The sequence below is a fragment of the Eumetopias jubatus genome, unplaced genomic scaffold (assembly GCF_037043125.1).
Source record: "Eumetopias jubatus isolate StellerSeaLion01/CBP00866 unplaced genomic scaffold, mEumJub1_p1.0 scaffold_6, whole genome shotgun sequence".
NCBI classification, from domain to species: Eukaryota; Metazoa; Chordata; class Mammalia; order Carnivora; family Otariidae; genus Eumetopias; species Eumetopias jubatus.
In genome coordinates, this window is record NW_028274812.1 from 132,499,752 (window position 1) to 132,512,905 (window position 13,154).

At 42.1% G+C, this 13,154-nt stretch overlaps 1 protein-coding gene across 1 annotated transcript in view; it reads right to left on the reverse strand.

Annotated features, from left to right (window-relative positions):
* Positions 1 to 12,520, reverse strand: part of ELOVL2 (ELOVL fatty acid elongase 2) — a 28,818-nt gene extending 16,298 nt beyond the window's left edge. The window contains exons 1-4 of the mRNA XM_088023775.1: positions 12,395 to 12,520; positions 10,489 to 10,663; positions 5,850 to 5,872; positions 4,070 to 4,133 (exon numbers count right to left, since the gene is read on the reverse strand). Coding sequence (XP_087879901.1) covers positions 4,070 to 4,133; positions 5,850 to 5,872; positions 10,489 to 10,663; positions 12,395 to 12,520 — 388 coding nt within the window. The remainder of the gene's footprint in view (positions 1 to 4,069; positions 4,134 to 5,849; positions 5,873 to 10,488; positions 10,664 to 12,394) is intronic.
* Between the last annotated feature and the right edge of the window lie 634 nt (positions 12,521 to 13,154).

Consider the following 13,154-nt stretch of genomic DNA (forward strand, 5'->3'; position numbering starts at 1 on the left):
GATCTGAATTCCCGTCTGATGCCCAGCCCATTACACCTGCTGCTGCCTCCTTTGGGGAAGTTTGGAGTAGGCAGGAGAGAAGGGGTATGGATAGTGTATGCTACCTTCATAAAACCCACACTCTGTGGAGCTCACCGACGACTACTATGCGGTAAACCAGGCTGAGCTTAGAGTTCAGCGGAGCCAGAGCCATGGGACTGCACAGCAAGTTGGGGAAGCTCAAGACAGTCAAGGCAAAGCCCCGTTGCTGATGATTCAGACATGTCGGTAGAGAATACAACCGAGGACCTAAACCTGACCATGGACTAGAAGTATAAACAGCCAAGAGGAAGGACCAAGATACACCAAGCGTTCCTTAGTCTGGAGAGTGAAAATGTAAAAATCTAAATAAAATACACAGAATAGTTCTATAATTAGTAACATCTGAAAAGAACTAGAGGCACAAAATGATCTGAGTTCTCTATTCTGATCTTTTTCATTGTTTACATAAAGAAAATAATTTGGCCCACAATTATAAAAAATAGCATGCTGTGGGATGCCTGGGTGGCTCAGCCGGTTAAGCGGCTGCCTTCGGCTCAGGTCATGATCCCGGGTCCTGGGATCCAGCCCTACATCAGGCTCCCTGCTCTGTGGGGAGTCTGCTTCTCCCTCTCCCTCTGCTCCTCCCCCCTGCTTGTGCTCGCTGACAAATAAATTAGTTTAAAAAAATAGCAAGCTGTTTTTAATCTCTGTAAATAGAGTTGGAAGGAACAGATTTCTCCAGCAGATCATGCCCTTTTCTTCCTGTCTCTGCTTTTCCCACATCTCTGCCCCTCTTTCTGCTCCACTCTACCTACTCTGTGCACCCCAGCTTCCCTTACTCCACCCCACCGGACAGACAGTACCAAGGAAAGTGCCTTCTCAAGCCCTCACTGTCCCATCTCCTGTTCTGGAAACCCCTCTGGTTGTGACAGAGATAACAAGGTAGGAAAGGGGCTCATCTCAGCGTCCATGTGACTAATAGAGATTAACTTTCATAGAACTGGCTGGTAATCACTAGTCATAAAAGTCTGTGCTATGTGCCTGCCACTTCCTAATGTCCACCTCCATATCTAAATCCTACACAGCCTCTCAAGACCAGATAAACATCCTGCCTTTTGAAGGGAGCCATTTCCTAGTGCTCTTTCATTAACTACAGCTCCTCATCTGCATAACAATTCTCATTTTATTTTTTTTATAAAGATTTTATTTACTTGTCAGAGAGAAAGGGGTGGGGGGGGCGTGGAGACAAGCAGGGGAATGGCAGGCTCAGGGAGAAGCAGGCTCCTCACGTAGCAAGGAGCCCGATGCGGGACTCGATCCCAGGACCCTGGGATCATGACCTGAGCCAAAGGCAGACACTTAACCCACTGAGCCACCAGGCAACCTACAAGTCTCATTTTAGAATTATTATTATGGCTGTAACTGTTATTACAACTAACATTTACAGAGCACTAAGCCTTTTACATGCATTCACGTATTTAATTCTCAGAGCAATCTAATGATGTAGATGATATTTCTAACAGTTTTACTGAGGTATAATTGATATACATGCACATATTTAATGTGTACAATTTGATGTGTTTGGACTTAAGCAAACACCCACGATGCCATTACCACAGTCAAGGTAATAGACACATCCACCATATAGGTGATATTATTATCCCCAGTTAAGGCCTGAGAAAAATTGAGGCACAGAGAGTAAAAAAGTTAAATATTTGCCCTAAACTGCTACCCTACCTCCTGTTACAGTGTTATGGATTGAACTCTGTCCCCCAGAAGGTATGTTCAAGTCCTAACTCCTGAGACCTGTGTGACTGTGACCTTACTTGGAAATAGGGTCTTTGCAGGTATGACCAAGTTAAGATGATGTCATACTAGATCAGGTGGGCTCTAGCCCAGTGACGGGTGCCCTATATAACAAGGGGAGATTTGGACACAGGGACACAGGGAGGAGAAGCCATGTGACGATGAAGGCAGAGACTGAGGAGAGACATCTCCAAACCAAGCAATGCCAAAGATTACTGACACCACCAGAAGCTGGGAGAGAGGCAGGGAACAGGCTGTTCCCTAGAACCTCAGAGGGAACACGGCCCTTCCAACACCTTGATTTCAGACTTATAGCCTCCAGAACTGTGAGACAATAATCATTGTTGCTTTAAGCCATGGAGCTTGTGGTACTTTGTTACTGTCGCCCTAGAAAACCAGTACACATGGTTTACTTTCTTGCTTTCCAGTTGTTTCGGATGGGGTGGTTTGACCTCCCCCGCCCCACAATATATGCTCTGTGAGAGAGGGCCCAGGCCTTCTACTTCTCCTCTGTCTCACTTATGCAGCCACTTAGTTCTGAGTCATTAAATATAGATCAACTGGTACAATGGGTCAAGCACATATTACAAAACTAACACAGCACCTAAAGTTGTTTGTTTTGTCATGGTCCTGTAAATGTTCACCACATTGGTCAAGCAGAGTAACTGTCCCAACCAAAAGATAGAAATAAATACTTGTAATAAGATTATCTTTGGGACATAAGTGTTAGCTCTGCATCTGTGTCAGATATCTGCGCCCAACAATATCCCTTAATGGTAATATGGAATAAGTAAATAGGCAAGAGACGAGGGAACACCCAGAAGTCTATGAGCTGGCCTGCCAGTCAACTTAAGCTTGTGCCACTTTTAGTAAAGGAAAACAGATTCCCGATGGCCCAGGTGCTAGATTCCCTGTCATTGTGGAGGTCACCCGATCCAGTTGTCAACAGTCAATCTTACAATCTCCTCGCTACAAAAGAATTTTCCATAAAACGGACCAGAGCTGAGTAAACTACTGCAAGCCGATCCTTCTGTGACTCCCCATCCGCAGAATTCCAGATCATGGTGATCTTAGTAAACACAAAGCTCAGGTGAACTCGGGTCAGAGAAACCACTGTTTCACTCTCTAGTGGCAGTGTCAAATAGAAAGCCACAGACACCAAGAAACCCCGCATGCCCAAGTTAGAGCACTGTGCCCTCTGCATGAACCGTTCTCCTTCCCACCCACGAGAACTGTGAGGCAGAGACCAGTCATTAAAGCTTATGAGATACAGATATCCTGCCTACCCCAGAGGATCGTCACAAAGATAAACTGGGGGGAAAAAAGGCTATGTGAAAATTTTTACAAGCTCCATACAGGGGCACCTGGCTGGCTCAGTTAGTGGAGCGGGTGATTCTTGATCTCGGGGGTGTGAGTTTGAGCCCCATGTTGGATGCAGGGATTACTTAAAATCTTTTTTTTTTTTTAAAGCTCTATACAATCACAGTATCATTATATTAAAATTATACAGTCATTAATTTAGGATAGCTTGTAAAGCCTATATAGAGACTGAAGTGGTCTAAATCATCTCTACATGATTCTATTTAAAGATTTTTGAAAGACCAGAAAACCTCCTTTCCCTCCACCCCCTACCCAACAGTGCTGGGGAAATACCCTGTAGAGAACCACAGATTTTCCAGTTTGTGAACCAGCAGGGCTCAAGCGAAAGCATGTTGTTTGGGAAATACTCATTCATCTGCAAGCTGTGTAGGGTGACTACGATGTCCCTGGCGCCCTGACAGGCGCTGGACGGCACGGTGCCCCGCGGTGAGACCCTGGTGACTGGGGACGGTCGAGTGGGCAGGCGCGCAGCCACTCCAGCCACAGCCTGGGCAACGCCAGCGCGCGCCCCGCTGAGATACGCAAGCGCAGAGACTACGGCTGACTGCGCAGGTGCGGAAGGTGGGCGGGGAGGGGCGGCGGCGAGAGCTGAGGAAGGCGCGGAGGGCAGGACGGCGGCGACTGCGTTGGTAGCCGTGAGGCACCAAAGCAGAGCACCGCACCACGCTCCGTCCCTGCTTGCGGCTCCAGGACTTTCATCCCAGGAAGGTTGAGCAGAACTGAGGCTTTCTGGATGTTCCGGGAGAAGGATATCAAAGGTGAGGGAAGTTAAATCTCTAAATGTTGAGCACCATCCTGTTTAAAAGACACCCAGAAGTGACGAAACCGTCTTCGACGCGAAGTCCTCGAGTCGCTTACTTACCTCGAGGTCCAAACATACTGTCCAAAAGAGCATTGATTTCATCATCAAAGGCCTTTAGATGCTCCTGAAAAGATAAAGAAAAAATGACTGAAGTGGGGTTTTGGGGGAAACTCTCAAAACAGACCACTACCAACAGAACAGTGGCCAGAATCTCCCAGTCCTAGCTTCAGGGATTTCGGCTATAAAGACTTTAGGAAAATGGACGAGTTAAATGCAGCCTCACCCTTCACGAGCTTGTGTGGATTTGGAAGGAAACAATTCCTTTTTCTTTCCTTAGGCAACAGGAGTTCTGGAAAACAGGCTTGGTACCTTTAAACACTGAAGGGTTATTGGCCTTAATTTCATTTCCCCCTAAAATGCTTTGAGGCATAAGCTTTCCCATAAGCAACGTCTATTGTTGCAATTAACAGAAGTTGTGTGCAAACAACAGGGAGGGTCTATACCTACAGGATATAATGTAATTGTTAAATGAAAATTCAACTGAGTTGTATTTTACAAAGCTGAATCTAAAGCTTTAATTAAAGGGGACTTATTTTTCATAACCTTCATATTTTGTTTTCAAAACGTTTCTATACATGAATATATATTTAATATCACAGTAAGCAGTGTCACTAGGGTATATCAGATTATTACTGCCACTTTAAGTGGATTTGGGTTGGGATAGGAGAATTTCTGCTAAGAATCTTATGGTTGCAGTGTTCCTAGGAAAGGGATCTTTGAAGAGGAGTTTGGGGCCAGTGGATTGGTGAGCTGAGTGTGACAGCCCCCAGGACGTTCATCTAGAACATTCTGTATAATCAACAGTGGGAGTGCAGTCAAAGCATCTCATTCTCAAAGAAAGTATAAGTGCCAAAGAGGAGAACTGAGTTACTGGCATCTGAAAAGGATCTGTACTTTTGGTGATTGGCACCTACCATTTAGACCTATTTCTTTTTTTTTTTTTTTAAGATTTTATTTATTTATTTGACAGAGAAAGAGACAGCAAGAGAAGAAACACAAGTAGGGGGAGAGGGAGAAGCAGGCTTCTCACCATGCAGGGCTCGATCCCAGGACCCTGGGATCATGACCGAGCCGAAGGCAGACACTTAACGACTGAGCCACCCAGGTGCCCCCATTTAGAACTATTTCTTGTTTGTGACTTTGATCCTGAGAAAATTTCAAGGAAACTTAGATCTTTGGGGACTTTAGGAAGCTTGAGAGAGTGGATGAGGATTAGTGGCTGACATTTGTTAGCACCTACACCTGCTGGCCATGTATTAGGACCTTTATTATTTTGTTGTAGCTCTATAAAAAGTATCTGGGCTAAACCAAGCATGGAAGTTTTTATCCAGTGTTTTGGTTTATATGAAGGACACCTTGGGAGACCTCTAGACTTGAGAAAGGTCACCTACCTCACATGTCAGTGTGACAGAGTAAGTTTGTGTTGCCATTAGAAAAGAGCAGATCAATCCTAAGGCCTCTCATTCTTGAGCAAAGAATGTTAACCTCACTGATGAACCCATCCTCATAACAAATTACCAATGAAATCTTCCTTTCATTGCCACATCCACCCACACACCCACACATGTTTAAACTTTTTCAGTCTGTCTGCTATGGTCCAAAATCCATTTTCTCACATCTGTAGGTCTAAGAAAACTCTAAAGGTTACAAAGCTTGTACTAGTTCTATAATATTGCAGAAATTTAGTCACAGTGGAAGACCAGAAATAAAAGAGAGGGGAAGATATGGAGAGAGAGCAGAGTGGAAAAACTGAATAACAAAGGGCATTCCACACCATTACCCTGGTAACAAAACCAGAGGACACTATAAAAACAGAACAAAATAACACAACAACAAAAAACCCCAGAGGCCAGTATCTGATGAACATAGACACAAAAATCCTCAATGGAATATTAGCAATCGATTCCAACAACACGTTAAAAAGGATCAAGTGGGGTTTATTCCAGAGATGCACGGGTGGTTCAATATTTGCAAATCAATCTGATATATCCCATTAACGAGGAAGAATAAAAACCATATGATCATCTCAATAGGTGTCGAAAAAGCATTTGACAAAATACAACATCCATTCATGAAGAAGGCTCTCAACAAAGTGGGTTCAGAGGGTCCATACCTTAACATAATAGGGGCTGTATCTGAAAACCCCCCTAGGAGCTAACATCATACTTGGCAGTGAAAAGCTGAAAGCTTTTCCTCTAAGATCAGGAACAAGACAAAGATGTGCACTCTCACCACATTTATTCAGTATGGTTCTGTGAAGTTGTAGCTGCAGGAATCAGGCAAGAAAAAGCAGCAAAAGGCATCCAAATTGGTAAGGAAGAAGTAAAACTGTCACTATTTGCAGATGACATGATGCTACAGATGGAAAATCCTAAAGACGCCACCAAAATCTATTAAAATGGATAAATAAATCCAGTAAAGTTGCAAGATACAAAATTAACATACAGAAATCTGTTGCATTTCTATACACTAATAACGAAGTAGCAGAAAGAGAAATCTAAAAAACAATCCCATTTACAGTTGCACCAAAAAGAATAAAATACCTAGAAATAAATTTAACCAAGGAGGTGAAAAGACCTATACTCTGAAAACTTTAATAAGACAACTGATGAAAGTTGGTAAGACACTGATAAACTGGTGACACAAACAAATGGAAAGATACACCATGCTCGTGGATTAGGAGAATTAATAGTGTTAAAATGTCTATACTACCCAGAGCAATCTATAGATCAATGCAATCACGATCAAAATACCTTTAGTGTTTTTCACAGAAATAGAGTAAATACTGAAATTTGTATGGAACCACAAAAGACCTCAAACAGCCAAAGTAATTTTAAGAACAAAGCTAGAGAAAACTAAACTCAAAATGGATTAAAGACCTAAATGTGAGACCTGAAATCATAAAACTCCTAAAAGAAAACACAGGCAGTAATCTCTTGGGCATTGCCCTTAGCAATATATTTATGGATGTGTCTCCTTAGGCAAGGGAAACAAAGCAAACTAAACTACTGGGACTATACTAAAATAAAAAGATTTTGCACAGCAAAAGAAACCATCAACAAAACAAAAAGACAATCTACTGAATGGGAGAAGATATTTTCAAATGATATATCTAGTAAGGAGTTAATACCCAAAATATATGAAGAATTCATACAACTCCCTACCCAAAAACAAATACTCCAATTTAAAAATGGGCAGAGGATGTCAATAGACATTATTCCAAAGAAGATATACAGATGGCCAAAAGACACGTGAAAAGATGTTCAACATCACTGTCAGGGAAAACCAACTGAAAACATAAGGAGATACCACCTCACACTTGTCAGATGGCTAGTATCAAAAAGACAAATAACAAGTTTTGGTAAGGATGTGGAGAAAAGGGAACCCTCATGCACTGTTCATGGGAAATTAAATTGGTGCAACGACTGTGGAAAACAGTATGGAGATTCCCCCCCAAGTTAAAACTGAAATAGCACAGGATCCAGTAATCCCATTACTGGGCATCTACCCAAAGAAAACAAAAACACTAATTTGAAAAGATACATGCACCCCTATGTTTATTGCAGTATTATTTACAATAGCCAAGTTATGGAAGCAACCCAACTGTTCATCAACACATGAGTGGATCAAGAAGATGTGGTGTATATATGCAATGGATTATCATGCAGCCATAAAACAGAGATCGTGTCATCTGCGACAACATGGATGGACCTAGAGGATATTATGCTAAGTGAAAGAAGTCTGACAGAGAAAGACAAATACCATATAATTTCACTTGTATGTGGAATCTAAAACACAAAAAAAGAAAATGGACTTCTTAAATACAGAGAACAAACTGGTGGTTGCCAGAGGGAAGGCAGGTGGGGGGATGGGCAAAATATACAGGATAAAGAGGTACAAACTCCCAGTTATAAAAGAAATAAGTCACAGGGATGAAAAGTACAGCATAGGGGATACAGTCAATAATATTGTAATAACGTTGTATGGTGACAGATGGTGACTACATTTATCATGGTTAGCACTGAGTAATGTATAGAATTGAATCAATACATTGTACACTCATATAACATTGTATCTAAATTATACTTCAATAAATAAAATAGAAGGGACATTCCAGTCTTTCAGTTATTAATGTATTGATTAACCAATTTTCTGAACATTACTATGTGCCAGCACTATGTTAGATGCTGAAATACGAAGTCCAATGAGACATGGTACTCATCTTTACACAGGATACTGACAAGTAAATCAATAATTACAATATTAATGTCTTAAATATGAGAGAAGCTTCAGGCATGTACTGTTAAGAACAGAGAGGAAGAAAATATTCAGCCATAGGACAAAAGGGACTCAGAAGCTTACAAATTGTGAAAATGACACATACAGAGAAAGGCAAACAGCAAATGACTGAGTAGGAAGAGATACACAGAACTGCCACAATGACAGAGGACCCTGCTGGGGGGGGCTTAAGGTGAGTTTTTAAAGATGGTTATTTGGACAGATGAAAAGAGGGCAACAGAACTGCCCTTACACCTCGGCAAGAGGAATGTTGTCCTGAACCCCATACTAGCCATGCCGTGGCTGTGCAGCTCTACACAGGAAATCCTAGGAACCAAGGAAGACGCCCATCCATGGCCATGGCTTCCTCTCCAGACTGTGATCCAAATTCCCCAGGCCACATAATTCTCTGCCAAACAATTCTCCATCCCCACCTCTAGAACAACTTCAGGGATTTCTTCTTGCCCGCAGAGTAAAGTCCATGTTCCAGGTCTTTAGTTTTATTTATTTTATTGAAGTACAAGTGACACACAATGTTACATTGGTTTCAGGCATACGACATAGTGATCTGACAACTCTGTAAGCTATGCTGTGCTCCCCACAAGTGCAGCTACCATCTGTCCCCATACAGTGCTGTTACAATGTCACTGTAATGCTACGTGTCCATGCTGTTACAGGACCACTGACAATATTCCGTGTGTGCTATCTTTCAAGCCCATGACTTCTTCGTTCCAGAACCGGAAGCTTGTATCTCCTACTCCCCTTCATCCACTTGGCCCTTCCCCTCCCCCACCTCCCCTCTGGCAACCATCAGTTTGTTCTCTGTGGTTCTGTTTCTGCTTTTGTTTTTTAGATTCCACATCTAAGTGAAATCATATGGTATTTGTCTTTCTCTGTCAGACTTCTTTCACTTAGCATAACACCCTCTAGGTCTATCCATGTTGTCACAAATGGCAAGATCTCATTTTTTATGGCTGAATAGTATTCCACTGTAGATATATACCACATCTTCTTTATCCATTCATACATTGATGGACACTTGGGCTGCTTCCATATCTTGGCCATTGTTAATAGTGGTGCAATAAGCAGAGGGGTGCATATATCTTTTTGAATTAGTGTTTTTGTTTTCTTTGGGTAACCACCCAGTGGAATATTCCATGCCTAAGTTTAATTTATGGCTGTGTATAACAATGGCTGAAGGATAGAAAGATCAGAAGCAAGTGGAGCTTTATTTGTGTATCCCTGCTTGCTTACCACAGCTACTAAGAATGTAAAATGGAGCAACCACGTTGAAAAATAGTTTAGCAGTTTGGTAAAAACATCAATATTCACCTACCATATGATCCAGCATACTACTTCTAGGTGTATTTACCCAAGAAAAAGTAAAGCATGTATGCTTGCAAAGACTTTTATACAAATATTCATGGAAGCTTTATTTTTAATAGCTAAAAAAATGGAAACCTTCCAAATGTCCATCAACAGGTGAATGGATAAATTGTGGCGTATCTGTACAATGAAATACTACTCAACAAAATAAAAGAACTATTGCTTGGCAGGGAGTCTGCTTCTCCCTCTGACCCTCCCCCCTCTCATGTGCTCTCTCTCTCTCTCTCTCAAATAAATAAAATCTTTAAAAAAAAAAAGAACTATTGATGCACACACAACACAGATGGATCTCAAAATTACGAAGAAGCTAGACTGAGAGAGAACACACTGTTTCCATTTACATGAAATTCTAGGAAATATAAACATATGTGACAGAAAGCAAATCAGTGGTTGCTTGGGGACTGCAAGGTCGAACAGTATATCCTTCAAAAATGAAGGTGAAATAAGACCATTTTCATGTGATGCCACAGTGAGAGAGTTTGTAGCCAGCAGAAGTGTGCTACAATGTAAACTGAAGATGTTCTTTGTGCCAAGGGAAATGATTCTATACAGAAAGGATTTACAGAAAAGCATCAAGAGCACCAGAAACAGATCTTTCTAATGGACGAGCCGGAACTCAGAGCAAGCTAGCCTCCACCCACCTCGTGACGTGCACTGTACCTGCCATCCTCACTCCTCACACCATGCTCATCTCTACCAGAGGGGCAGGGCTGCACAACACCCAGATGATGTCCTGCCCCTGCTCCTTGTTCTACTGCCACTAGGAAGACCACCACTTGGAGGCAGTGGTGACCCATCCGAGGCAAACCCACTGGGCTGACTCCTTACACAAAGCTGAGATGGTCTTCCTGGCTCTGTGCCATGCAGCTCGCAGTGCTGGTCGACAGGCTGGCCAGGCGCTCCGGCCTCAGCTACCTTTTTCTGAGAGTACTTGGAAACAGGAGAGCCATGAAAAGCATACCTACTTTTTAAGCCAGCACAGTGCTGACTGGGCCTCGCACCCCCTCCCAGCTATGCTGGCTGGAGCTCAGCTCCTTCCTCCCTTTCCCTTCCTCTCTTCCCTCCCTCATGCCTTCACTCCTTCTTCTTCATGCCCCTTCCTTTATTTATGTTTTAGGCGTTTTGGGGGTTTTAGCATTTATCAATCACGGGCATTGTATTGTATAATGCGGTGATTCAAGATCTTGGTGTTTGTCCTATTTTGTTGATACAGTTTATAGAACATTTTAAGGACACTTATTTGATCAGAATAGTTATTTCCCACCACCAACTCTTTCCTCACTTCTTTTTAAAATGAGCAAAAGTCATTACGGTCATAAGACAGACTGTTGAGTTTGTAAGACGACACGGTATCCAAATCTTTGCCTTAAAAAAAAAATTTTTTTCAGAGAAAACGAAATCCGAAGCATTTGATAATGGCAGGTCAGGAAATGGGATCCAACCAGCTCAGGAATACATCCTTCTTAGACTAACCAGATACAACTCTGAAACCTTCCTGGGACCCTCAGGGTCAAGGCTGAGTTGTACAGAACTGAGAGGGAGATGGCATCTCCTTCCAGAGGACAAGGGACACAAAGCGGAGTACAGTCTCACAGCGACACCTCTGTTTTGTTCCCAAGGCTCCAGATGGCTGCCTAACGTTGACCCTTCTTTTGGTGACCCCTGAGGGATGGTTCTTAGCCAGTCTCTCGTGTGTCTGAAGAGAATCGGAATGTGTTTACATTTGTGAACCAAACTAGAAAGTTTAGAGAATGGCTAGAAGTAGACATATGAAATTCTCTGGCTTTCGTGCAGCTGACTTCCCATAAGGTGTACTTATGCGTATTTTACACGAATTTGCAAACCCACTCACCATCTACCTCCCAGCACGGTGCCCTGGAGGGAGCGGCTGAGGACACAAAATAGGTAGGGAATTCTCACTCATTTAGAGGAACTCTGAATTGTTATTGTCTGTCTTACAGAGTAATTTTCACGAGACTGAAACCATCTAGGTCAGGTATTGAAGCATCTGGGGGGACGTATTTTGTTACCACAACTGAAAAGAAATATAAATGAACCATAACAATGAGTAATGATAACAGCACCTGTTTACCAAACACCGGTATGCTAGGCATGGGATATATATTATCTAGGATTTTCACAACAGTCCTGCAAGTTGCATATTTTTCACAGTTTACAGACGAATTGAGACCGTGAGCTCATGACTGGCTGCTGTGTGAAGTGTGAACGAAGTTCAGTAACAATCGGTGTCTTTTATCCCTTCCGAGTGAAAGGTTTCAGAGCTGGGGTGGCAGAGGTAGGGCTCTTTGTAGAGCTCCCACTTACGTTTCCTATGCTGCAGCACATCTCAGAACAGTAAGGGGACCAAAAAAAGAGGGGATGATTTTAGCTACATCCTGGGGAGCCCTGAGGCTGCAGGGCAGCTTCCCTCAATTAAGGAGATGAAAGGTTTATTTAGAACAGATCACTGCAGTTTTGTTTGCTACATTCTGTTTTCCCCCACATGGCTCTTTATCTCATTTCACTCAGTGTCTGGTCAAAGGGAAACTCCTCCTCCAGCGCTTTCCGGATCCATCTCTCATGGGCCTAATTACAAAGGGAAGAGGAAAGCGTTTGCCTTGTGGTGTCCTGATCTGTGATGCAGAATCTCTGTCTCTTTACCTGCTCTGTTTTTCCTGGATAGCACTTATTATACAAACTTTCACTGGCTAGTTTATTGTCTGGCCCTTCCAATAGGTCTCCAATAGGCCACTTTATCCCCAGTTCTAAGAACAATGCCTGGTGCATAGCTACTGCGTAATAATTAGTGAATGAATTAATGAAACTCTCATTGTTCTCAATCTTTACAGGATTCACTTGATACTTATATTTTATATTACTTTGCATTCCTACCTAGATTTTCATATGTGTGATGTGGTTTCCAGTACATTGCATAAGATCCTTAACCCTCTTAACACCGGATAAGGCATCAGGGTGTACTAGACCCAATTTTTTGAATTTCTTTTTCAGACGATTCTTTCTTCCAAAAAACAAAGAAAAAAAACCTGTATATTTTTAAAGTAGAATAAAACTCATTCTATTTTGCATTTAACATGAGTCCTGTGGACTCTTTTATAAATCTAAGATACGTTGTGGGATCTTAGTGATTTTATATTTTCTATATTTTAAAACATCTTGTTATTTAATCATCCCAGAAATTATCTCATTACTACTCAGGCATTTAAATTTGTGCTAAGAAAAGAAAAAGAACTATGAAAATGTAAGAATGACGGAACTGCCTAGAAGGACAATGAAATAATCACAAGTCATCACTAATGCACTGTCCTTCATTTTTATTATTCTATCCAAGGAAAGGCATCGTGCTTTAAGATAATATAAAAGAAATTTAGTGGCCCCTTTATAGCTTTTTAAAGCTCTCACT